General features: G+C 42.6%; 2 protein-coding genes across 3 annotated transcripts in view; one reads left to right on the forward strand and one right to left on the reverse strand.

Annotated features, from left to right (window-relative positions):
• The first annotated feature begins 466 nt into the window (after nt 1-466).
• The window catches only part of ACAD11 (acyl-CoA dehydrogenase family member 11), a 31,582-nt gene continuing 7,301 nt past the window's right edge, over nt 467-24,747 (forward strand). Inside the window, exons 1-13 of the mRNA XM_062621859.1 lie at nt 467-643; nt 2,845-2,944; nt 3,166-3,291; nt 4,477-4,638; nt 5,006-5,170; nt 6,556-6,703; nt 7,272-7,393; nt 9,544-9,650; nt 9,795-9,918; nt 11,562-11,639; nt 12,029-12,167; nt 12,279-12,386; nt 13,097-13,195. Coding sequence (XP_062477843.1) covers nt 507-643; nt 2,845-2,944; nt 3,166-3,291; nt 4,477-4,638; nt 5,006-5,170; nt 6,556-6,703; nt 7,272-7,393; nt 9,544-9,650; nt 9,795-9,918; nt 11,562-11,639; nt 12,029-12,167; nt 12,279-12,386; nt 13,097-13,195 — 1,615 coding nt within the window. The 5' untranslated portion in view covers nt 467-506. The remainder of the gene's footprint in view (nt 644-2,844; nt 2,945-3,165; nt 3,292-4,476; nt 4,639-5,005; nt 5,171-6,555; nt 6,704-7,271; nt 7,394-9,543; nt 9,651-9,794; nt 9,919-11,561; nt 11,640-12,028; nt 12,168-12,278; nt 12,387-13,096; nt 13,196-24,747) is intronic.
• ACKR4 (atypical chemokine receptor 4) lies at nt 15,063-21,494 on the reverse strand. 2 transcript variants are annotated; one of them, XM_062621877.1, is made up of 3 exons: nt 20,974-21,494; nt 20,074-20,406; nt 15,063-16,974 (listed from the first exon to the last, which is right to left on the reverse strand). In XM_062621877.1, exon 3 carries the CDS (start codon nt 16,965-16,967, stop codon nt 15,894-15,896), a length of 1,074 nt encoding a protein of 357 aa, XP_062477861.1. In that variant the 5' UTR covers nt 16,968-16,974; nt 20,074-20,406; nt 20,974-21,494; the 3' UTR covers nt 15,063-15,893. The 2 variants fall into 2 exon arrangements, with proteins under 2 accessions (XP_062477861.1, XP_062477862.1); XM_062621878.1 differs by lacking the exons at nt 20,074-20,406; nt 20,974-21,494 and adding an exon at nt 19,164-19,365.

Consider the following 24,747-nt stretch of genomic DNA (forward strand, 5'->3'; position numbering starts at 1 on the left):
GAGAAGAGAAGGCTCAGGGGGGACCTGATCGCTGCCTACAACTGCCTGAGAGGAGGTTGTAGTGAGGTGGGGTCGGTCTCTGCTCCCAAGGAACAAGGGACAGGACAAGAGGAAATGGCCTCAAGCTGCACCAGGGCAGGTTTAGATGGAGCTGAGGAACAATTCCTTCCCCAGAGGGTGCTCAGGCATTGGACCAGGCTGCCCAGGGCAGGGCTGCAGTCACCGTCCCTGCAAGTGTTCACACAGCGTGGAGACGAGGCCTCAGTGCCATGGGTTAGTGGTGGCCTGGGCAGTGCTGGGAGCGGTTGGACTGGGTGAGCTTGAAGCTCTTTTCCAACCCGGTTGTTTCCATGACTCTATGGGCCCCTCGCTGGCCCGGCGCCGGCGCCCGCTTTCCTGACGGACCGAGCCGCCTCCCGTTGCCGGGGCGATGCCGGGCCAGGCCGGGCGGGGCGCAGCGGCGCGGAGGGCAGGCACAGAAGGTACGGCGGCGGCGCAGGGCGAGGATGGCGGCGGAACCGGGGACGGGTGAGGTGCGCCAGGAGCACCGCTTCGACCAGCGGGGCTTGGAGCGGTACCTGTGCAGCCACCTGCCCGGCTTCCCTCGGCAGCCCGCGGAGGCGCTCACTGTCAGGCAGTACAGGTAATCGGTGGGCTGCTCCCTGGCTGCTGACACGGGCCCTCTCCCGTGGGGCGCCATTCGGCGGGGAGCAGAGCGTAGGCCCGAAGCGTTATGCTGCGGGGCGCCCTGAGAGGCTGAGGCGTTGCCCGCTGCCCGGCAGGAAAGGTGGGCAGCGTTCAGGCCCTTTGCCCTGGGGAGAGCAGGCAGCGGCCATCGAGGTAACAGGGCTTCCCCTGGGCAGCGGGAGAAGTGGAAGTTCACAGTGGAGGCAAAGGGGACCTATGGCTCAGCGGGTGACAGTCTGCAGGCAGGAGACGGGAATGTCGGGGTAGGACAAGGGGAATGGTTTTAACCTGCCAGCGGGGAGACTGAGATGAGCTCTTAGGCAGAAGTTTTTCCCTGTGAGGGTGCTGAGGCGCTGGCACAGGGTGCCCAGAGAAGCTGTGGCTGCCCCATCCCTGGCAGTGTTCAAGGCCAGGTTGGACGCAGGAGCTTGGAGCAACCTGGTCTGGTGTGAGGTGTCCCTGCCCATGGCAGGGGGTTGGAACTGGAGGAGCTTTAAGGTCCCTTCCAACCCAAACCAGTCTGAGATTCTGATGATTCTATGATGTGTTGGGTGGACTTGCCACTGTCCTCAGAAGAGCATGTATGTGGCCCTTTATGGTGCACTCTGCTGCAAGTATACACGCGGTTGTTTTATTGCCTACTCATAAATCTCACTTTATGTGATTAATTGAACAGCAAATAATAATGTTCAGAAGCGCATACATGGCTTAAGAAATCAATTTTAAAAGCCTTCAGTTATGGCCAGGTAAACAAATCCACAAAAAGAACCTAACGATATTCTGAGATGCCCAGTAATGCCTGCAGGGCAAAGCATTGCACCGGCAAGGTGCTACCCCCAGGCTCTAGAGCTGCTGTTGCAGGGAACACCTAGCTCATTTTCGCTCAACAGATCAATGGTGTGACTTCAGATCGGGAGCAATTAGATGTTACATTATTCCAAAAGTATTAATTCCTTTGTAAACATGACTTCAGCTGCTTCACCTGCAGCTTTCACTAAGAACCAGTAAACAAGTTTTCATTGTCTTCTGATGCAAATATAGATCATTGGTTGTATCCTCAGCTACTTTAATCCTTCAATTGAGGAAACTGTAGAAGGGGCCTCAGGAGTAGCTGTTACTTAAATCTGCTAAAATACTGTCACTATGCTTCTACTACTTTCTTTGTCTTGTTACAGTTTGAAGCTTCAACTGATTTAAACCTCTTTTGTTCCAGGCAGTGTTTGTCTCTGCAGTATACTCCTTAAACTCTATTACAGACTATGCCCTGACTGCTTCAGAGAGAATGGAAGTATTGTGGGGAGCATGAGGGCAAAAGTTCACTTGATTTGGGTTTTCTGCTAGTTGTCTAATCTTTTATGGGACTAGGTCAGAATGCGTGTTAAAAATGATCTGGAAGGAGGAGAGGAAGGCAGGTGAGGATCAATAAGCTTGATTGGGATATGATGGACTAAGCCTTGTGAAGGGTTTGACTAGGTTGTCCTTGTCTTTTACACATGTATGTGATTGAAATGTGTAGTTTCTATGATTCCTTGTCACTGTAACATTCATTCTTTAAAATTTTACAGTTACTATAGGCAGTCCTTTAAGCGTAGCATAGGTATGTGATAATCAGGACAGCATACAGTGGGGTTTGGTACTAGAATCATCAGTTATTTGGAGAGCTTTCTCTGTACTTATGTTATTCAAAATACAGCTTGCCAGAGGACAAATACAGTTCTGGGCTAGTGTGAATTCTGCTTTGTTTGATTTCCCCCAAATCAGAAAGCTTTACAGTTAGTATCTACTGCATACCCTGAAACATTAATGATGTCTCTTTAGGGAGGAGAGGTAAATGCCATCTCCATTTCACAGGAGACCAAATTTTGTATCTGTGACCTCTCTGTAGTGCAAGAAGACATCTTCCTTATAGGCAGGAATAGAACCTCTGGCTTCTGAATTTGTAGGCTATCACTTGCATCCTTGTAAGACTATACTGGGGGAAAAAAAAAACAAAAACCAGACAAACCAAGCCAGCATACAACTCTTGAGAAGAGCCCTTTCCTCTGTCTGCCATTTTGTTCAGGCCAAGTCACAGTGCATTTTGCATCGTTTCTGTTGAAAGTTTGCAAAATGGTAAGTACTTGAATTTGTAAGTAACTATAATCTTTCTCTTTGTAGCTCAGGCCAGTCAAATCCAACCTTTTATCTTCAGAAGGGTGAAAAGGCTTATGTGCTCAGGAAGAAGCCCCATGGCCCCCTATTACCTAGAGCTCACAAGGTAAGGAACATACTTCATCAAGCTCCAGACACTTTGTATTGCTAAATCTGGTACATGGTGGTGTGGCACATGGTTGAATGTGTCCACAAATGCAGTGAATTGCTGGATCATTTACAGTTCTCTGTGCTATACTATACATGTCATCGAGGAGGATACACTGTTGTTCACAGATTTGTGTTTGGGAGCTTTTCATTGAACCTAAATTTCTGTGTCTTCTTCAGGTTGATAGAGAATATCGTGTGCAGAAAGCCTTATTTTCAGCTGGATTTCCAGTGCCTGAACCACTGTTTTATTGCAGTGATGTTTCTATCATTGGAACAGAGTTTTATGTAATGCAGCATGTGCAGGTTGGTCTTCTAATGTAAGGGATTTTTTTTTTTCTCTCTACTACAAACTGCTTTTAAATTCTCTAAAACTCTTCCTGTTAGAGCCTTGCCCAGCGTTTACTGCATTTTGTGATATAAACATAAGCAATCCTCTGGTATTTTAAGAAATGTTGGATACTGGAAATTCACACTGATTTCAGCTTCTTCAGGACTTATTTCCCACTTTGTTGAAGTTTTTAGCTCAGTATGTAACCTCTTGGTCTCGTTTAGAGCTCTTGGAAAGATGTCTTGAAATGAGGCAATATTGCTTCTGTGCAAAGCATCCACAAGGCAGAGTGAGAACAACCAAGGTATAAAGTTATACTGAACCTTGGGACATCCTGGTGCCTCTTTACTACTGAAGACAGGAATCTGCTTACAATCACCTTTTCTTGAAAACCAAGCAGGGTTCCAGCTCAAGCCCGAGTTTCAGAAGGAACATGGCATAGCTCTGTCTGTGGTCCATCACTCTAGGGGTTCTGTGGCAGAGTTGATTCTGTTTCTGCTAGGTTTTGGTGATTCTGATTTGAAGTCTGCTGTATCATCGCTTTGGTTTTTTATATACTGTGAGAGGAAGATTGGAACTCGGGCCTCTTCCCTTTTCACTGCATCCTTCTCTGTCATGTGGTTCACTGGGAAAATAGAAACACATTGAAGCCGTTGTGTGAACCAGTGAAACTGAGGAACTTAAAGAAGAGTCTGCTTTTTCTTTTCCAGTCTGTTACTGGAAGTGTTAAAGGAGAAAATGGAAGAACACACCCATGTTCTAAACATGTTAAACTGCTTCCCCTTCCCCTAGGGTCTTCATTAATAGTTTTTTTCTGGAATTTAGCTGTTAGAGACAACTGAGAAACCTTTCATTCCCCCCACCCCACCCCTCAGTACTTTAGTTTGAGGATATCTGGATTGAGTGCTCCAATTCAGACTTTCACTACTGAATGCACCTGTTGTTTTAGTTGCCTTCCAATAGACATACTAATGATCTGAGATTACTGTGAATCCATTCATATGTCCTGGGCAAGGAATAAAATAAGTGAGGAAGGCATTTTTGATTGCATAGGGAGTATTGGTTCCCTGCATTTGGTTTTGCTCCTGAAATGTAGAACTTTAACTTCTCTTTGTGAGATGTGTACATTCCACCAAGTACCTGATTTCTGATGTTTCCAGGGTCGCATCTTCCGAGACGTGTCCCTGCCTGAGGTGGGCCCAGCAGAGCGTTCTGCTTTGTATATTGCAATGATAGAAACTTTGGCCCTCTTGCACTCCTTTGATTTACAGTCATTGGGTCTCCAAGGATATGGGAGAGGACCAGGATACTGCAGAAGACAGGTACAGGTCTTCAAGAAGTCTCTTGTTTTGTCAGGTCTTTGAAGATTTGTTTAATTTGCAAGCTAAATTGTTGTTATTAATGACTTGTGAAGTAACCGTCATATTTTAGCTGTTAAATGCCTTCACTTAGTTCAATTATTTGTGCATAGTATAAAGTTAGTATTACATTCAGATCAATTCTGTAATGCTATACTCAGGAAATTGTATTTACTCACTTTTGGAATAATATTAGATTTGGGCTCTGTAAATAGGATTGAAATAGAAAACAGAGGTAACATGGTAATAGGCAAAACTCAGAAGCATATGCTTCAGAAATTAGAGCTCATGAAAAACTTGTGAACCTGTTGAAATGCTTGTATCCCTTTAGGTGTCAACTTGGAAAAGACAGTATGATGCAGCTGCTCATACCGATATTCCTGCCATGAACAAACTGGCTGAGTGGTTAGCAAACAACTTGCCACCGGATGATAATGAAGAAAGCCTGATTCATGGGGACTTTAGAATAGATAACATCATCTTCCACCCAACAGAGGTATTTGAAATATATCTGTACATGTTTAGTAGGTTCTGGTCCTCCATTTGTTTGTACTCCTACCATGTAATGGGACACTTAGGTGGGTGTTTTGGCACATGATACATGTTTGAAAGGAACAGTGGAAAACTTAACGCTTCTCCATACTCTGTCTATGGTGTTTAGCTACCTTTTACAGTCCTGGTTTTCACTGCAGGAGCTAGTTACTTGATTTATTCATTAGCTCTAGTCCCTACTTCAGAGTCCAGGAACAAGACATTTTATATGTATAAATCCAGTTGAATTCAGTGCAACTTAAGAGCATATGAAGGCTCACTTCATAAGCATCCAAAGCCCATTGAAATCAGGGGTATGGCTTCAGTTAACAACAATGGCTTTTAGAACAGGATCTGAATGGATGATACATGATGCTAGTAGAAGGAAAGAAAAACCTGCCAAAGCTGCTTAGTTATGGAGCACGTGTAGATCACAGAGACCCTGAAGTTCCTCATTCGTCTTTAGGGGAAAGGGATTTTTTTTTCTAGTTCCTTAAATAAATGTGTGTTACCTATCTATCAACACAATTGCATTGTCATTATCTTTTTTTCCTGGGTTTTTCCTTACTTGCTGGGTTCTGACCAGAACAAATGCTGGGGATTTGTGACCAAGACTTTGCAATTCCTGTTTCACAGCAAGGAACAGGTCCCACAGATTCCTATTGTTGATAGACAACATTAGATCGGTCAATAGACACTCTAGGCTTAAATGGGCTGACAGACTTCCTGAGCAGAGAGGATCTGGCAGTCCCAGGAACTCTCTGTGCTGTTCCTGATGCAGTTGAAAGAATCAACCAAACTGTAAATAGGTAGTTTGAAATAATCTGTAGGAACTGTATATGCGGAAAAAGTCTTTTGCCCATAGGTTAAGTAGCCCTGGATCATGAGTAGGCTGGAGGTGTCATTCAGGATGACCATACGTGTTACCCAATGCATAATATGAGACACTAGTGTTTTGTCCATGAGTATCTGTGCAACAGGATTGGAAACCAAAAAAAAAAACCAAAACCAACCCAATTGTCAGTACTACTGTTCTTTAGGATACTTTAATCCAATCGTATTTTGACCAGGAGAGTTTAGAACTTTCTGACAGGAAGAACACTACTCAAAAATGAAAAATTCTTACCGGAATTTCATTGGAAAAGTTCTTGTTTTATGCCCCTATGAATATTACTTTTCTGCAGATCCTTACCTAGTGCTAAAAGGAGCCGTGTTTGCCGTAGACAGCCACAGTGTGTGTTTTTAAACACACAATAACCGAGTAAAGCTGTTGGATAAGTGTGTTGTGCATTTGTGAATGGCGAGAATTTATCTTTTAGCGTTCACTTGGGGTTTTTGCTTTTCCTTAAGGCTCGTGTTTTGGCAGTGCTGGACTGGGAACTTTCAACTGCTGGTCATCCTCTAGCAGATTTAGCATATGCCACTCTGTTCTACTTTTGGCCTGCGTCTGTTAAAGACTTAGGTCAAGGAACTATCTTGGGTTTCAAAGACACTGTAGGTATGAAACTGTAATCTTTTTGTTGAAATGAATCCCAGGGTTGATTTCTATTTTGATGTGTTAACTTTATGATAATAATTAAGATATTTAATTAATAAGCACGTAAATTTGCACTTGCAAAGAACTTTTTCATTGTTTTCTTCGTAGGAGAAAACAGGCTGGTAGGGAGGTTTAAGGTCCTGTTTTAACAACCTGTGGTTCAGCCACAGGATGCTACTTCTGCAAAAGTTTATTTTGAACCTTTCTTGGAGATAATGGAAGAAGCCTGAATTGAAAATGTAAATTTATCATTGCTTAGGAGTAACACCCCCCCTGCCCCTTGGTGACATTGATTTCCTGATGGAGTGGAGGCAAGGGGCAGTAAAAAGTGTTCTGCCCATCTGAAATTCTGACAACTCCTATGTCCTCTTAGCTCTCTATACCACACTTAGATCATGAGAAGTGCTAAATCATGTTGTTTACTACGTCAGTGGAATAAAGCTGAAATTTGTTCAGATATTTAAAGAATAAGGTGGGAAAATAATAGAAAATGTTGAATATTCTAAAATATTCTGTTGTTCTTTTGTAGAAACCGCCTCATTTGAAGAACTGGTTTCCATTTACTGCCGCTGCCGGGGTATCAGCACTACTTTAGCCGACTTTAATTTTTTTCTTGCTTTGTCATATTTTAAGATGGCAGCAATATCCCAGGTAATACACTCACATTTGCTGAAATGTCACATGGTTTTCTTATGAGTATTTGTAGTTGGTAATACTTGTTCAAAATACAGGGAAAGGTGGTTAGGGGCTCTGGGGCTCAGGTTTTTTCCATCAATTCTCCAGGTCAAAGGGAAAAACCTTGAAAAGGCCAGGTGGATCTGGCAGGTTAATAAGTGATTAAAAGTGTGGTGCCATAGTCACAGGTTTGGTTATTTAGAAGATGGAACTTGATCTGGGAGGCCTATTGGAGGCTGGTGGAGCTGATCTGACAAGGGGAAGAGCTGCTTTGGTAGGAAACTTGCCAGGCTGGTCAGCTGATGTTTCCAGTCAGTTGCCAGCACTTGTAATAAATGCTTGGAGCAATGCAGAGCTACTTCAGCCGCTCCAGCCAATGAGTTGACTTTATGTAGAGCTCGGCTCAGATGCCCCTATACAAATGCCCATAGAATGGGGAATAAACAAGAGGAATTAGAGATGTGTGCACATCTACAGGGCTGAGAAGGTTGGGGCTGTTCAGCCTGGAGAAGAGAAGGCTGTGTGGAGACCTCAGAGCAGCCTTCCAGTGTCTGAAGAGGGCTACAAGGATGCTGCAGAGGGACTCTTCATTAGGGACTCTAGTGACAGGACAAGGGATGATGGGTTCAAACTTAAACAGGGGAAGTTCAGGTTAATTATAAGGAAGAAGTTCTTCCCTGTGAGGGTGCTGGGGCACTGGCAGGGGTTGCCCAGAGAAGTGGTGAATGCCCCATCCCTGGCAGTGTTCAAGGCCAAGTTGGATGGAGTCTTGGGTGACATGGTTTAGTGTGAGGTGTCCCTGTCCATGGCAGGGGTTGGAACTAAATGATCTTAAGGTCCTTTGCAACCCTAACTATTCTATGATTCTATGATACGATATTGTTGGGATCACAGAAACATAGTGGGATGGCCCCTATGATTGGAGTGTTGGAATGGAAGGTTACAGGCTCTTTAGGAAAGAAAGGCCTGGCGTACAGGGAGGGGAAGTTGCTATTTATGTTAGGGAGGGGCTGGAGAGTATGGAACTTTGCCTGGAGACAGGTGATCAGTCAACAGAGGCCTTGTGGGTCAGGGTTGAAGGGAGAACAGCGATGGGGGACATTACTGTGGGGATCCGCTGCAAGCCGCCCAATCAGGAGGACTCTGTGGATGAAGTGCTCTATAGACAGATAGGAGCAGCCTCACACTCTCAGGCCCTTGTCCTCATGGGGGACTTCAACCACCCTGATATCTGTTGGAGGGACGGTATGGCCTGGCACAAGCAGTCCCAGGAGGTTCCTCAGTTGTGTAGAAGACAACTTCCTCCTGCAAGTAATAGAGAAGCCGAAAGGAGAGGTGCCATGCTTGACCCCGTGCTCACCAACAGGGAGAGACTGGTTGGGAGTGTGATGCTCCATGTTAGCCTTGGCTGCAGCGATCATGAGATGGTTGGCTTTGAGATCCTCAGGGCAGTGAGAAGGGCATGCAGCAAGCTCACTGCCCTGGACTTCAAGAGAGCAGACTTTGGCCTCTTCAGGAACGTGCTCAGTAAAGGTTCCATGGGATAAAGCCCTAGAGGGCAGGGGGGCCCAGAACTGCTGGTTGGTATTCAAGGATCACCTGCTCCAAGCTCAGGAGTGTTGTGTCCCTACTAGAAGGAAATGGAACAAGAAGACCAGGAGTCTTCCATGGATGGATAAGGAACTGCTTACTATAAGCACAGGAGACCAATCTTGAGATGTGATTAGAGGAGAAAAAAAGGTTCCTTGATTCATTGTTGCAGAAGTAACTGTTTAATATTCAGCCATTATAGGGCATAAGTATATTTTAATGACTTGCAGCATGAGGTCAGCACACCAAATATGGGATAAGCTGCCTGGTATTAATACAGAGTAAGAGTGTGTATGTGGGTAGTTAATTTAGTTGTGGATAATAAATATGTGTATACTGTTGTCAGTTGGCACCAAGCATGTTCATTATATCAGAGATGGATCAAAACCACTGTTAATCTGTCTGGGTGCTATTTTTTTCCTTTTAAGAGTATGTGCATTTAAGCGTTACTTTCATAGTTGAGGAAATCACCAGTCTATTAAAGAGACAATTTTAAGCGCCTAATTATACCATATGTGCCTTTCTTTTGGTTTTAGGGCATATATGCTAGATATCTCCTGGGAAATGCTGCTGCAGAGAATAGTCATGAATTTGCTAAGATTGTGAAGCCTTTGGCAGAGAAAGGGTTAGAGCTCTCAGAAAGGTAAGGGTGGTCTAAGCTACTGGTCAAAGGCAAGGCAAAGCTTTTACAACATCATTACTTTTTAAATGCCTGAATAAGGCAGCTTATATTATTAGGAGGGAAAATTTGGTCTTACTTGTTATTGCATTTCATGTCCCTCTTTAGGTCATCTTTCAGCAGCACACATGACAGCATCTCTGGAGAGCTGTTCCGTCAAAGCAGGAAAGGCCAAGACATGTTGCTGAAGGTGAAGCAGTTCATGCAGCAGCACATATACCCAGCTGAGAAGGTAAAAGCTTTCAGTAAACCTGTTTATAAATTAAAATGCTACCACTAGAGTTTATGAACATGTCAAACTGCAGAGAAGTCACGTCCTATTTATTTCTTTCAAAACAGCCTTATGTTCATGCAGTGACGTTTGTGGCATTGCAAAATATTAGCAGAAATCTTTAGAGAGTATAGCATTTCCTTTTTTCAGAATTCAAATGTTGTCTGTGTTGTGAATAAAACTGAGGTACTTTCAAAACCTTTTAAAGTTCATGAACTATTCCTTTTTTAAAAGAGTTACTGTTCGGAGGTATTTGCCAGAAGACATTTCCCACTCACAAACCCCTAAAACTCTTGCATACTAAATAGAAAGATGCTTAAAAAGTGGAAACTGCTGGTTTTAACCATACAAGGATGAATGTTTCTGTTTCTTGCCTTATTTTTAAGGTGTGAATTCTATCAAAAAATGGGATTCCACAGTGTATCAATTTAGCCTCATTCCTGTATATATCTGATATCAGTGAAGGTTTGAAATTGGATAATAACATATCTACAAAAGTCCTTAATTAGTGGAAGGAAAAATGAGGTGAAGCATTTTAATTCTTAACTTAGGGATATTAGAAATATTCTACTTGGAAAGTTTGGTTCAGCTTCCACCCTAATGGAAGCACAGATTGCTTGTGTTGCAGAATTAGGATTTTTGGCTTTTGGTGGGTTTTTTCCTTGTTTTTTTTGCAGTCAGGCAGAAGCGCAGATAACGTGAAAGATGTATGGAGGCATCTGCCTGTCACAAGGAGGGAGTGGGAGCAGAAACTCTTGATATGCAAAGTTTCCTGAAGGCCTATTTGTAGTTAGTTTTGGATTTTCCAAGGAAGCCTTGCTATAATTAAAGCACTCACTTTAAAACCAAGCCAACCACAAATAGCCATGCAAGTTTTGCAGGTGAGTAGTGTTGTGCTCCAAAGTTATTTCTGATAACTTGTGGATCAGGACTTAGAAATTCTACTTGGGAACTTGTCTTACTGTGTGGTTTTCAGAAGAGGGCACTACTTGTATGCACTCCAAAAGTAGTTCTGGGCCAGGGGCCAGCTTCATGCCTCACTGAAACACGCTTGTGAAAATACTTGGGTTAACTGCATAGACAGTTTTACTTAGTTCAGAATGACTGCTTACATAACCTGTTAGGAATTGTTTTGACAAGAAAATAAAATGTATTATTCGTGGGGTTTTTGGTGTTTGGCTTTTTTCTCAGTTAAAAAAAGATTAATTGGCTTACATATGTGAATGTTATGATGGAAAACCTGAACCTGAAGTGTTAGTGCATCAGGCTTTTATTTGTTGTTTTACTTTAGGGTTCATGCCTCTTATGCATACCATTGGTAACAGTTGTATCACCAGAAAACACTGACACTAATGTCATCATCACATGCTTTAAACCACCCCAAATCGATTCCCTGTATGAAATAAGGAGCTGATTGGGATCATCTCCATGATGCATTTAAAGTCTTACAAAATAAATAGATTGCAAGCAACTATATAATAAAACCTGTTGAATATTTTTACTGGTTTCTTGGGGTATAGGTCTGGAAAAGACATCATGTTATTACTTGTGTATGTTACATGTGTTCTTCATTTAAACAATATCTTTTTAATTGTTTCTCTAAGGAAATAATAGCATACTATGCTGGGCATGGAAGTACTGAGCTAAAATGGAAGAAACCACCACTGCTTGAGAAACTGAAGGTATGGGATAATAAATATACTTGAGAACTCTAGCAGTAAAAGAAACAGGCATTGACACAGAGTGTAAGAATGTTTGGCATATCCTGCTAGAGAAGCTACTCCATATGGAAAGAAACAGTGTGAGAACAGTGAAAGGAAAGGAAGAAAGGAGTGTCAAAAGAAGGTGAGAGATACGAATGAGAGAGGAGCAAAGCAAAAGTGGGTTCTGTGAGGGATATGTCTGAATTGTAAGTCAAAGATTGTAGCTATTGAAAAGAGCTGTGGAAAATAGGCATGAGGTATTTTGGACAGTGTGTTAGGCAGGAAGGAACAAAACAGGCAGCAAGCCAGAATTTTTTATTTGCTTTAAATTTATTGTTGATGTTTTTCTCTGTTGATTCTTTCAACAGGAAATGGCCAAAGCAGAAGGTCTGTGGAACCTTTTTCTCCCAGATGTCAGTGGTCTCAGCCAGCTTGACTACGCGCTAATAGCTGAGGAGACTGGGAAATGCTTCTTTGCTCCTGAGGTTTTCAATTGTCATGCTCCAGGTCAGCAGTCCTGTTCTGTATCAAAACCACTTGAGAGCATTAAAAAGTTGGGCATCTTATGCCTTAGGAGTTGTATGTCTCCCAAAGTAAATGTCTGCTGATTTCTTATAGACTCTGGGAACATGGAGGTCCTGCACATGTATGGGACGGAAGAGCAAAAGAAAGAGTGGCTGGAGCCTCTCCTAGAAGGGAGGATTAGTTCTTGCTTCTGCATGACAGGTAAATTTTTCCCCAGAAGAAAGTTAGTGGGCAGACATTTCACATGGCATGTGCAAAAAGTATAGAACTACAAGTTGGCATGTGTTAATGAATTAATACAGCAATCCCCACTGCATCTGTGAATGTGTTTGAATATAAAACCATCTAGGAGGCAAAGTGAAGAAGGCTTGCTGCCCTTCCCCAGTAGTTAGGGTTTTTCATGGTTACAATGACTAGTATTTGCTTTACATATATTTTCAGTTTATCTTTTTTCCCAGAAAAATACTTCTTCTTTCTTTTTTTGTACCAAACAGGTTTACAATAGAACTTATCCTTTCTTTTTAATGTGCTTTGGGGTTCTCTGGCAACATAAATTAGGTACAAGTATGATTATTGTGATTAGATTTGTGTAGTTTTGCAGTATGTTATAGGTAGAGGTTTTAAAACATAACGTGAAGATAACTTGCAAAACATATGATGTACTTACTTTACGTCTGTAGCTTAGCATTAGTTTCAATTCTGAAAGCATTGAGCATCTCTGGAAGGCCTGGCTCTTGATGTAGGAAGGTGGCTTTTTAACCACCAGCAGGGTGAGGTTCCGAAAACAGCTTTTCTACTGGGAGCAAAACAGTGTTACTGTCAACAGGGTATATCTAGAGCCTTATGTTTGTGGAGGTAGTACTACCTGTGTGTTTAATCGTGCTTTGGTTTTGGTGTTTTCTTTAACACAGAACCTGATGTGGCTTCAAGTGATGCCACCAATATGCAGTGCAGCATTGAACGAGATGGAAACAGTTATGTGATAAATGGCAAGAAGTGGTGGAGCAGTGGTAAGTACAGAAACCCTAAATAAGAATGTCTAAAATTCTTTCCAGGAACTAATAAACCAAAAATATGCATCATTTTTGAGATGGAAAACTGTCTCTTCTTGAGTAAAAGCAACAGGATGTAAAAAAGAATGAGCTGAATCAAGCTTTTGTTCTACAAAGCAAAATCAGAGACTCAAATCCAGTTTGGGGTTTGGGGCTCTTTTTGGAACCTATGAATTTTGTTCACAGAATTAAGGCTACTATTTTACTTTATGTTACCTCTGTCCATCAGGTCACTTAAATGTTTATGACTGTAACCTTTATACCTTTTTTTTATGTAGCTGTCTCAGGAGCTTGTGTGTGTGTAGTTACAGTAAGATTTGATTGCTTTTTAAAACTAGCCTGTTATGCTGTTGGACTGACTGTTGCAGGTGATTTTCTTGCATTTCATACTATACTTCCCAGAAAAAAAACAGTGGTAAGTGGTAAATGTCCCTGATATTGTAGTACTGTTGCTTTTTTACCACAAGATATGTGACAGCAACTTGAAAATCATCATTCCCTGGACGTTTGGAAGCCAACTAAATTGAGGTGTTAACTGGAGTGAAACTTGAATGTTTCATTGATGTACTTTTGAGTGTATCAGCTGCCTACCGATACATGCTGGTGCAGTACCTGGAATCACCAGAAGATAGGACTGTCTGTCTTTTCTAGCACTGCAAAACCGGTGGCAGAAGGGAGCGTGGTATCTTGTGTCTCTCAGAGTGTGACTTAACTGCTGGCTGCTACCTTTGCTTGGGGTGAGCGTCTCCCAAAGGTGCATTGCAGTTCCTAAGGAAGCAATGGCAAAGTTTCTAGGAGGTTACACACACAAAATATTATTCATAAAATGAGTTACACAAATTATAAAAAGGACAGTGAACAGAAGAGTAAGCATGGTTTATCTGATTGCTAATAAAAGTAATTGGGACAGTCACATTTGCATAAAGACACAAGGCATTGCAGTTTCAAGAGGTTTAAGAAACGCATACACACAGCTTTGTGTTAGGCAGCCTCCTTTTCTGCCCAGCTGATATTTTGGGTGGGTTTGCTTTTTGGCATTGGTCACAGTGTCATTCTGGCTGCAACCAGTCTGTGTTTGTGAAGACAGGTCATATATCACACATGCAAGGAGCCGGTTGCCTTGTGGAAGAACCGAAGTTTCTTCCTATGCTCTGCACATCTACAGTAAAGCGCTAACCCTAAACGTATTAACCCTGGTTTAAATATCTCAGATTCATTGTGTATGTGTAGACCATCTGCCAAGCACTTCTGACTTTATCTGTTCACACCCTAGTATTTCGCAAAATACTGGGCAGAAATTCGGTTAGCTTTTCTCATCCAAACAGAGGGGAGGCTCGTGGCTTGTTTATGCTACTGTTGTTTCTTCTCTGTCCTTTTGGAGCTTTCTTCTTCCAGTCCCTAATTTTGTAACTAGGAACAATGTCTAAAAATGAGAGATTCTTGTTGGCTTTTGTAATCCATAGCTCGGGCATGTTGTCAGAGCCCACGGGATGTTTGAAGACAGGGGCTGTATGCTGTAATACCGCTGTTCATTTGGAAGCTAATATATCTGTATATAGTTGAAATGCTCCCAGAGACTCATGGAAAACTGCTGTTTTCCTGGAATCCAAGCCAGCAATGTGGCAGGGGACAGCTTTGGGAACTCTCCATGGAAAAACTCTCCAACTAAATCCTACTGAGTATGAGCTCCGTATGGAGTCAGAACCTCTCTCATCCATCAGCCAAGGCCTTGAGCCATTTCTGGTTGATAAATGACCATGATGAGAGATGTCAATGCCCATTAAACCAAGCCAAACATATATGAATAAATGAAAGGCGGTGCACATTCTGGATTCTTTGATTTTATTGTATCTCCATCTGTTTTAGTAGATACAGTTATGGCGGTGTTCGATTCATTTTACAAAGTGTGACTAGAAATTCCAGGCCCTGTATCTGAAGATTAACTTAACTTTTTCTTACATTTGTGCTAATGCTTGGACTGCACTGCTTTGGCATTTACAGAGATCTAGAATGTGCCTCCCATAGGGCACTGGCGTTGTGGATGTTTAGGGTGAGCAAAACAAGAGACGTGAAAGGTTAGTTTTGGTAGTTACTGGGTTTTGTGGAGGATGTTGTTGTGACTATACATATCTGGAAACACATAGAGAATGTCTCCCCTTCCCAGTTCTCAGCCATGAACTTAGACCTCAATTCAAGCTGCAAGGCTATCTATGGAATGATAGCTGAGGAAAGAAATGGAACTGATTTATTAGGCAAATGTTCCATCTATTTTACAAAAGAGCTGGGAAGACACAAGATTATGAACTTCTGGTACAAATGGTCCTGTACTGCTGCTTTATTGCTGATGGTTTCTGTTTTAATTAGATGTTTAGGCATGTGCAAGTTGGTCATCCTCTAGCTTGTATTTCCACTTGTTTCTAGCAATTTCAGTATTTAGTTCTTGCCTGATGCTTCATTTTGATCAGGATGTTCCACTTTGAACTGCTCTGTAGTGACTTGGCTGGTCTGCACGTTCAGGAAGTCATGTGAAAGTTGACTTGCAGAGAAACAGCTGCTGAAACAATACCTTTGTATAACAATAGTAGTAGTTGTTATAATCAATACTAGTAAATAATTCCCTTGGTTACATAAGATGATAATGAAAGCCGTGGAGAGTCTATATAGTGAAACTAGTTGTTTCTTCAGTATGGTCTTCGTAATTCATAGAAATCTCTTCAGGTCTTCCATTCTGTTGCTGTCTTCTCCAGTATCCATAATTTTTTGCAATTTTCATAATGTGCATTTTAAAAGAGGCTCCCAGAAAGACATAGAGAAGAGGATTCAGGCAAGTGTGAAACAAAGCTATGCTCTTGGTGACCTGGAGTGCAACATCTATGCTTTTACTTGTCTCACAGTCAGTGATCAACATGTAGATGATATCTGTGGCTCGCCAGAACTTGACAATGTTGTAAGGTAGCTGGGTAATAATGAAAGTAGTCACTACTGCCAGCAGGACCATGAAAGGTCGAGACTTTTTAGCACTTGCAGATCTAAAGATAGCTCGAGCAGTAGCTGAATAGCAGATCAGCATTACTAGGAAAGGAAGCAGAAATTCCAGGATAACTTCCAGGATTTGAATGGTTGCTTTTAAGAGCGTTTCCATGTTCTTTGGAAATACTGGAAAGCATTCGTTCCTGTCATTGTGTTTCTTGACTTGATTAAATATCAGTTCAGGGATACTGAGGAAAATGGCAGTCAGCCAGACACAGATGCAGGTAACACTGCAGTGTTGACCAATTCTTCTGTGACCCCTGGATTCATAAGTGGCCTTGTATCTATCCACACTGATACAGGCCAGGAACAGCATGCTAGAGCTGAAATTCATGGTGTACAAGGAAGAAGCAAGCTTGCACATTGAGTTTCCAAGTTCCCACCCCTGCACTGCATTTGCAGCCCAGAAGGGGAGTGTAAAGAGCAAGAGCAGATCCGCAATGGCTAGATGCATGATGTACACATCTGTCTTAGTCTTCGGTTTCTTGCAATAGGCATAAATTGCAACCACTAATGAATTTCCAGCAACTCCAAGGGTGAAAGCCAGTGCATAGAACACGGGGAGGAATACTTTACTGAAGTTTCTCACATCACTTTTTTCACAGAGAAGCTCGTATGTATCGTAATCTATAACTGAGTTGACATCATCCTCCTCATCCTCAATCCAGTAATCAGTTGAGTTATTCAGATCCCAGCCCATGGCAAAGCTACAAGACACACACAAAAAAAGCAGGGGAAGGGAACACCAGAGGAATAATACTGGTTTAAATTTTAACATTTCTGTTGAAACCTAACCCCCTTACTCAGGGTTTAAAGAAGTTAAAGGACCCCTGGTTCAAGTTTAAAAAAGTTGGATATTGAGAGTACTTTTTTGAATAATCAAAGTAGAGCTAGACCATGATGGAGGCACAAAATAGGGTAACTGACTACATGCACCTCCCAGTGTCTGAAGGGGCTACAAGGATGCTGGAGAGGGACTCTTCATCAGGGACTGTAGCGATAGGACAAGGGGTGATGGGTTCAAACTGAAACAGGGGAAGTTCAGGTTAGATCTAAGGCAGAAGTTCTTCCCTGTGAGGATGCTGAGGCGATGGCACAGGGTGCCCAGAGAAGCTGCTCCAGCGGCTTGGAGCAGCCTGGTCTGGTGTGAGGTGTCCTTGCCTGTGGCAGGAGGTTGGAACTGGATGATCTTAAGCTCCTTTCCAACCCTAACCAGTCTGAGAATCTCTTAGTGAGTCTTGTCTATGCAATACAAAGTAAAATGGATTCAACTGAAATGTTTTCATTAAACTTAGCATTTGAGATTGCAAGGTGCTTTGAGTGCACCTCACTGGTTTCCACATTTCAGTTTAAGAGCCATCATTGCTTAAACTGCACTGACTCGGCTGTGTTTGACAGTATTCCACTGCAAAATGAATCTGTTTTTACCTTTATAGGGTTGAAATTACACCATCTTTATAGCCTCTTCAAAGCTGACTATCAGTTGGAGGCTGTAAATGCTGTTACAATAGAGTGGATAAGAAATACTAACAGACTAAAGCTGAGAGGAAAGCAGTAGGATTCTGGGTCTACTGTCATAAATTTTGGCAAATTTGGGGTATGAGTATAATATAGGAAGAGTGGGCATGTATACTTACGTGTCTCAGGCACACATATGTATACATGCCCATTACATAAAGCACAGCAGCGGTGGTGGTTGCTAAAGAGCAGCAGAACAAGCTTAGTTTAGTCTCCATCCCACACCAAGTGAGCCATGCCCACAAGGAATTCCTTCCAGAATCAAATTGCTGTGGGTATGCTGCATCTTCCAGCTGGAGACTTTTCAGGATGTTATGACAAGAAAGGAATCTTACCACATACTAAACTGCCCGCAAGTACCCAAACAGCTCAGAAGCACTGCTGCTCTTACAAGTACTCTCTCATGACACATTTACCCTGTAAACACTAAGGCTGTATTCTCAGTGCCAGTTTAGGGTTGAAGTTGGAGTGTTTGTATGATTGTGTCTCCAGCAAGTCACGTCCTACAGTGTTTTCTTGTTTTCCTGTAATTGTGTTCATTGACTGATTTGATGAAATTCTTTCTGTTGTAAACTACAGTCCTGCACTGCCTTGTTTTCTTGCAATAAATGGGATTAAGATTTCCTAACAGCAGTAGCAAAAAGGAGCTGAGAATGAAAAGCGCATCTTCCTTTCTCATCCTCTCAGTGTTTCAGAATGCCAGGCCATTGTTACTGAAAGCTGCAGTTTGGCTTTTTCAAGCTTGAAAAATCTCCAGATACTATTTCTGGTTTTTAGACAAGTTTTACATGAAGGCTTGCCAAACCTTTGTTATAAACAGGATCTCTTCAAATTTCGTCTTGTGTATTCTATCTACCAGGAAAAGTAAGGTACTGATTGAGCTCACAGTCAGGAATACAGACCAATAAATAGAAATGAATAATTTCTGGTTTTCCTTGATTCCTTGATTCCCCCCCCCCCCCCCCCCCCATCTACATTTTTCAAAGAGTCTGTTAGAAATTAACTGCTTCATTTGGCTTCATCCCTAATGGCCGTTAGATTATTTTGTCAGCATTTCAAAACACTTCCTCAGATAAACTTTAAACAATGATTACTCCTGTTTTAAGTCTTGTAATCTGTCATTTACTGTTGCCTAAATAAAGTGTGCAGAATGGAAAACCACAGTAACTCAGGACTCGGGCAGGGGATGTCTATTCTATGCCTAACAAGCTGGATTTTTCAGCTGGGGTAATCTTTTGCAGCTTTATGGTACTTGGAATAGAGATTCAGACATCAGCAGCAAATGCATCAGACAAGAAACTGCTGCAGGGAAGGCTTAAGCCACTTAGCCAAGATGAAAGGTTTGGTTTTGGTCTAAAACACTTATTACAGAACCCACCTGGGAATGCTTAATCAAATTGCCCCCCTGGCAAATTGGCTTGAAAGCAAAACACTAAATGTTTCAGTGCGACTGTCAAGGCAGCTGCGGATCACAAAGCAGTTTGGCTGCAACGAGGAACATGTGCAGCTGCCTGACAGGCTTTTGTCTGACCTGGGATTTTGACAGAAACAAAGTTATCTAAAATGCAACAGTTGATATTTTCCCCTTAAAAACATGTTTTGGGTAGCATACCTGTTCCTATTTATCATTCCTGTTAATGTTGTTTCTCAGGCACAGCTATACATGCTTTTACATAGAGCAGAGCAGTCCCATGGGAGTCAGGTGCTGAGCAGTAGTGGGATAAGCTTAGTTGAGTCTCTGTCCCACATACAGCCACCTTAATTCCCACATGGAATTCCTTAAGAATCAAATTGCTGTGGGTACGTTGCGTTTTACAGCTGGAGACTTCTCGGGATGTTACACGTAGGAAAGAATCTTATCACATGCAGAACGATGCACAAGTACCCAAACAGCTCACAAGCTGTTTGTTACCAGGTGCTGTTCTCTGGGAGGCACATTAATAGATATATTAACAGGCAGCTTTGCATGTTTTCTTGCAGAATTATTCCAGCCTTCCAGTTACATACAAATTCATTGTTTCTGTGTGTTTAAACTTCACAGGGGATTGTATGTCTACACATTGAAGCGAGTTAATATCCCCAATTTAAACAGACAGCTTTTGTATTTCAGTGAATTAAGCAGCATTCCAATCATCTACTGAACAGTTCTGTTAAACTGGAAATGAGCATGTGCCTTAGTTAAGTTGGCTTTACAGAGAAACGTCATTTCACTAAGTAAACCCTAGCTCTCCTCTGTATACACAAGATATCACAATATAAAGAGCAGTGAATAAGAAAGCAAAACTAACCTTCTTTTGTCAGCAGGCTAATAGCAGGTACTGCGAGTGAGATGTGCTCTGGTGGAATGGTCTGAATCGCTCTGATATTGCATGTTGTCTTCCAGCACCACACCCTCAGCTGGAAGGGAGTTGCACTTTCATTTTGACTGCTTTCCTGGAAGCTCTTCTCACAGTGAACGTGCATATTCCCTGCGTTCCGAGCAAAACGTGAGCGTTCTTTGGGAGGTCATGACTCTCTCGTGCTGTTTCGCTGTGGTGTTGGTTGGTTTGTTCCTGAGAATCCATATGTTTGTTGGTTTGGGGTTTTTTTCATGTCATCAAAAGGCTTTTATCAAATCACACCTTTAAAGAGGAGATAAGGAGAGAAACGGGGGGAGGTCTGTCAGGGGCAGAGTGACCTGTAGGGACTCACTATATTCTTCCCTTCAGTTTTGATGGCTGCCTATATAAGGCTTTAAGGGATCCTTATATTCCCTTTTTAAGTAACATTTTAGGGGATACAATAGAAAGATGAGTTTGCTTTTTGTGAGATGGGGGAGGCTGCTCTTTCAGTATGTGATATGGAACAAAACCAGGAACATAATAGGGAAAAGATGTGAAAGCAATGATAACTTGTCAAACAGAGTATAAGCAGATATCATGGACCATGTGGGAGAGCTGTCAGGGACTTGGATCCAAGTCAAGACTCATAATAAATGTTAATGTTTGGCAGTGTGTCTGTGGAAGCTGCAAGCCAGGCAGATACTGAAGAAGTAAAACAGAAAGATGTTATCCCATCCATGAGGTTGCTCCCACTTGAAGTGTGCTGTCTGTATTACAGAGTCAAAACTTGGACAGGAAAGGGAAGATGGAGAAATTCTGCAGTTTGCATGCACATATCAGTATTTCTGCACTGAGGCATGGACTTACCTGTGTTAAGAATTCCAAAAGTGACTGGATCTTGCTTCAGTTTCTCAATCTCTACAGCTTCAAATTGGTCTCTTGTGCAGGAATATGTTGTGCAGTGTCAGGACCCTCCCATGATCTTCTGCAGCTTTTGCTGGAATCATCCTGTATACTGTAGCAGTGTACTGAGTAAATGCAATACTGAAGCCAAATAACAGAGATTTCGAGGTGGCCAGAGGTCAGGTTTTGCTTTTGGCACACGGATTAAATGGACACACCTGCCACAGCTGGATTGGCCACTTGTCTGTGCTTCAGCATGTGAGAGGAGAGCTCCTTCAAAATGGGCAGCTAAGGATGGAATGGGCAGATGTTTTCCACATACTTCTGGCTGCATTTACATTCACAACAAGAAAGAAAAACGGCTTGGGAGAGGAATTGGAGTCTAGGGAAAGTGCCGCAATATTTGTGCGTGTTTTGTAGAATCCCAGGCTGGTTTGGGTAAAAAGGGACCTTAAGATCATCCAGTTCCAACCCCCTGCCACGAGCAGGGACAGGGACACAGTGTTTTCATCTTGAGTTCTCTCAGTGCTTCACAAGCGTTCCTCAGAGTTGCAGATAAGACATTTGGGTTGCTTCCAGGACGTCTGCTTCTTGCAAGTTGAGTTGTGCTTAGAGGCCTGAGCTGTATGTCTTTGAAGTAAGTGAATCTTTCAGGCTTTGTCTCAGTATGGTCCCCAGCAAGGTCAAGCTGGAACTGTGCAAGCTCAAAGGAAATACATCTGTGTATCGCCTGCATAAAAGAATGTTGTGTTACCTGTTCCCAAGTAAAGGGTCCTGTAGGCAGGCTGCAGGAAGGCAGTTCATGTAAATCCCGTGCTGTTTGTTACCATTACATTTCAGTACAGCCCTACAGACCCAAAATAACAAAAGATATTTAGTAAGTAAGAGTGAACGTGAAATGACAGTGGGTCTTGTTTAACAAAGAAGTGCTTGTGGCTGCATAAAAGTGGGATGAAGGTGAGGAAAAAAACATTCCTAAACTCAGCAGCAGCTCTCACTGGCACCGTGTGAGACTGTGAGCTCGAGCTGGGAATAAGCAGCCACATTCAGGGATGGGACTGTGTAGTCCTTGCTGAATACAACCACAGCATTGTCTGTCTGTACTGGTGGCAGCCATATGTGAACTAGATGCCCAGCAGCCTGGCTCCTTCAGTTATCTGCAGAAGATGAGATAAAACTATAGAATACATTGTGCTAGTGAATAGAAGTTACTGCCTGCTCTTGAGGGGTCCCCTTTTCTCCACTGGAAGGTATTACACCATTATTATTATGACACTATTATTATTATTACACCATATTACACCAATCAATACCATGCTTCCATCCACCCTACTCAATCCAGTTTCTTCTTGTAGGAGAGTCCAGAACACGTGGTTACCAGCAGTCCTTATAGGAAGCTGACAAGTCTGTAATGCCACCAGAGGCCCCTGATCTTTAGCAGAGAAGTAACCCACCAGGCTCACTGGTGCAGCAGCCATCACGGCAAGAGTCATAGGTACTCGGGGCACTCAAGTAGATTATCCTGCCTTAGTTATCTTAGGCAATAATTCAAAGGCTGGAGACTGAAAAAAGGATAACTAGAATGCAAGAATTAAGTGCTGTTGGATTCTGAAACAGGGTTATATAGCAGCTTCTTTAAGTAAAGGTTGTTCTGTTCATGTCTGTGCAATATTTAGTACTCTCAACTAGAAAGAACATGTATGAATTGATTGTGGGAAGGTCAATAGTCCTAAGCATGTTACACTCCTGATAGCAAGGATTAGGCTTCTAACAGGGTTTGGATCAACCCTCTAAGCACATTTTAAAATATCATTGTCTTTGCAGTGTATCTGAAGGGGGCCTATAGGCATGCTGGGGATGGACTCTTCATTAGGGACTGTAGTGATAGGACAAGGGGTAACGGGTTCAAACTTAAACAGGGAAGTTTAGATTGGATATAAGGAAGAAGTTCTTTACTGTACAGGTGGTGAGGCACTGGAATGGGTTGCCCAGGGAGGTTGTGAATGCTCCATCCCTGGCGGTGTTCAAGGGCAGGTTGAGCAGAGCCTTGGGTGACATGGTTTAGTGTGAGGTGTCAATGCCCATGGCAGGGGGGCTGGAATTGGATGACCTTAAGGTCCTTTCCAACCCAAACCATTCTGTGATTCTATGTGTGAGTTCAGTAACGTCATGTGTTAGTTAGTGATGTTTTCCAGGGTAGCAGCATTATGGTTTAAATGCTTTGGACAGCTTGTGCGGACGTATGTATGAAAAAGCTTATTTAAAAGCTTAGCAATATGGAATTAGGCTTCAAACTGACCTTCTAAAACCTCTGCTGGTTTTATTTGTTCAGTTGTGAGTTTCTTGCAAAACTACTTCTAGCTCCTGCCAAAATGAGAGGCTTTTCTGACTCTTCTCCCAACCTCCAGCAGCTGCTTTGAATTCTGTGAGTAATGTAAAAATGCCATTTACAAATGAGAGGTTTATTCCGTCCAGACACTGTGTTTTTTCCAAAGCACTGGAGTCTTTCAGTTAGAGCATTAGAGCAGAACTTCCTTCTGGCATTTATGGGTCAAAGTTGCATAAAATCAGGTTTAGGTTTTCAGGACTTGAGACTCTAAGGAGTATAATGGCCAGGAATCTGTCTACCTGCCTGTGTTCAGGTGGGAAAATGGGTGTATGAAACAGGGGTATTCATTTGCCCTCCGGAAACTTGTCCTATTATTTAAAGCATTTATGTCTAGCTCTCGGTGAACTCGTCACCAAGTTCAGCATGAAAGCTGCTTCTGATTTTGTTCAGACCCTGTGGTAAAAGTTGCCTCTTTTTGAAGCAGGATGTGACTTGAAGGTTATTTACAAAACAGCACTTGAAGGCATTCCAGAAAAGTCAGCATCTCTTTTGTGGTAAACCTCCCTTCAAGACAAATGCGCTTTAGGAAACCCCACTTGGGCAATTCTTTATCTTCTGTGCAAAAGGAGAAGAGTCAAATACCCCTTGAGAGTGCAGCATTTCTCTTTGCAGGGCAGTGCATTGCAAAGTGCATCTTGTGTTCTTTTGGGGCTGCTCACCTGCTTGTTGCAGTGGTGACCCATATGAGCCAGCTGGGTTAGATCTACCATGTTTTAACCAAGCTGGTTTATTCCCCCCCCCCCCCCCCCCGCTTTTCTCTCAGTTATTTTAACTCGCTTGCATTGTCCACCTTATGGGCCACAAATCCAGCCCCACTTCAGAAAACAATGGCTGAAGAGCATATTGCAGAAGAGGAAAGTAAACAGCCAGCAGCCTGGCCTTCAGAACAGGCAGTGTTTATCAGAATGCAATAAATCTCTCTCCACTTCCTGGCCATCACAGTGGCTGTTGTGAGGAGGAAGTAGCTCAGTAGCCAGGTGGGTTTATTGTCTAGACCAGAGGCTCCCAAACCTTGTGATAACAGCTGCCAGAGAAGCTAAAAGCCTTTGTTTCTGACCTCAAAACAAACCGAGCTGGTGCAGATTGAATCCTGAATTAAATCTGTGCAAAGCTTCTCATCTGCATTGAGACAGCAATAAAACACTCACCAGTTGCTACACACATCAGGTGTAACCGAGCCCCTTTTTCCCTGCTTTATTGTCTGTGTGAGACTTAGAAAGGAATGAGAGCATGCCTTGGTACTAAGAAACCTTTCAATATAGTGAAGATTAAGGCTCTTAGAAATAAGATGCCATTTTAGTTAATGATAGACTCTTCTTTAGGATGTGTACATTAAAATGCTAGCTTTG

Source organism: Pezoporus occidentalis, unplaced genomic scaffold (genome assembly GCF_034315485.1).
Source record: "Pezoporus occidentalis ecotype Australia unplaced genomic scaffold, CSIRO_AGI_Poc_V1 ctg235, whole genome shotgun sequence".
Taxonomy (NCBI): Eukaryota; Metazoa; Chordata; class Aves; order Psittaciformes; family Psittacidae; genus Pezoporus; species Pezoporus occidentalis.

Coding starts and splice junctions, on each gene's coding strand:
- ACKR4 (XM_062621877.1), bottom strand. CDS start 16,967: ATGGGCTGGGATCTGAATAACTCAACTGATTACTGGATTGAGGATGAG.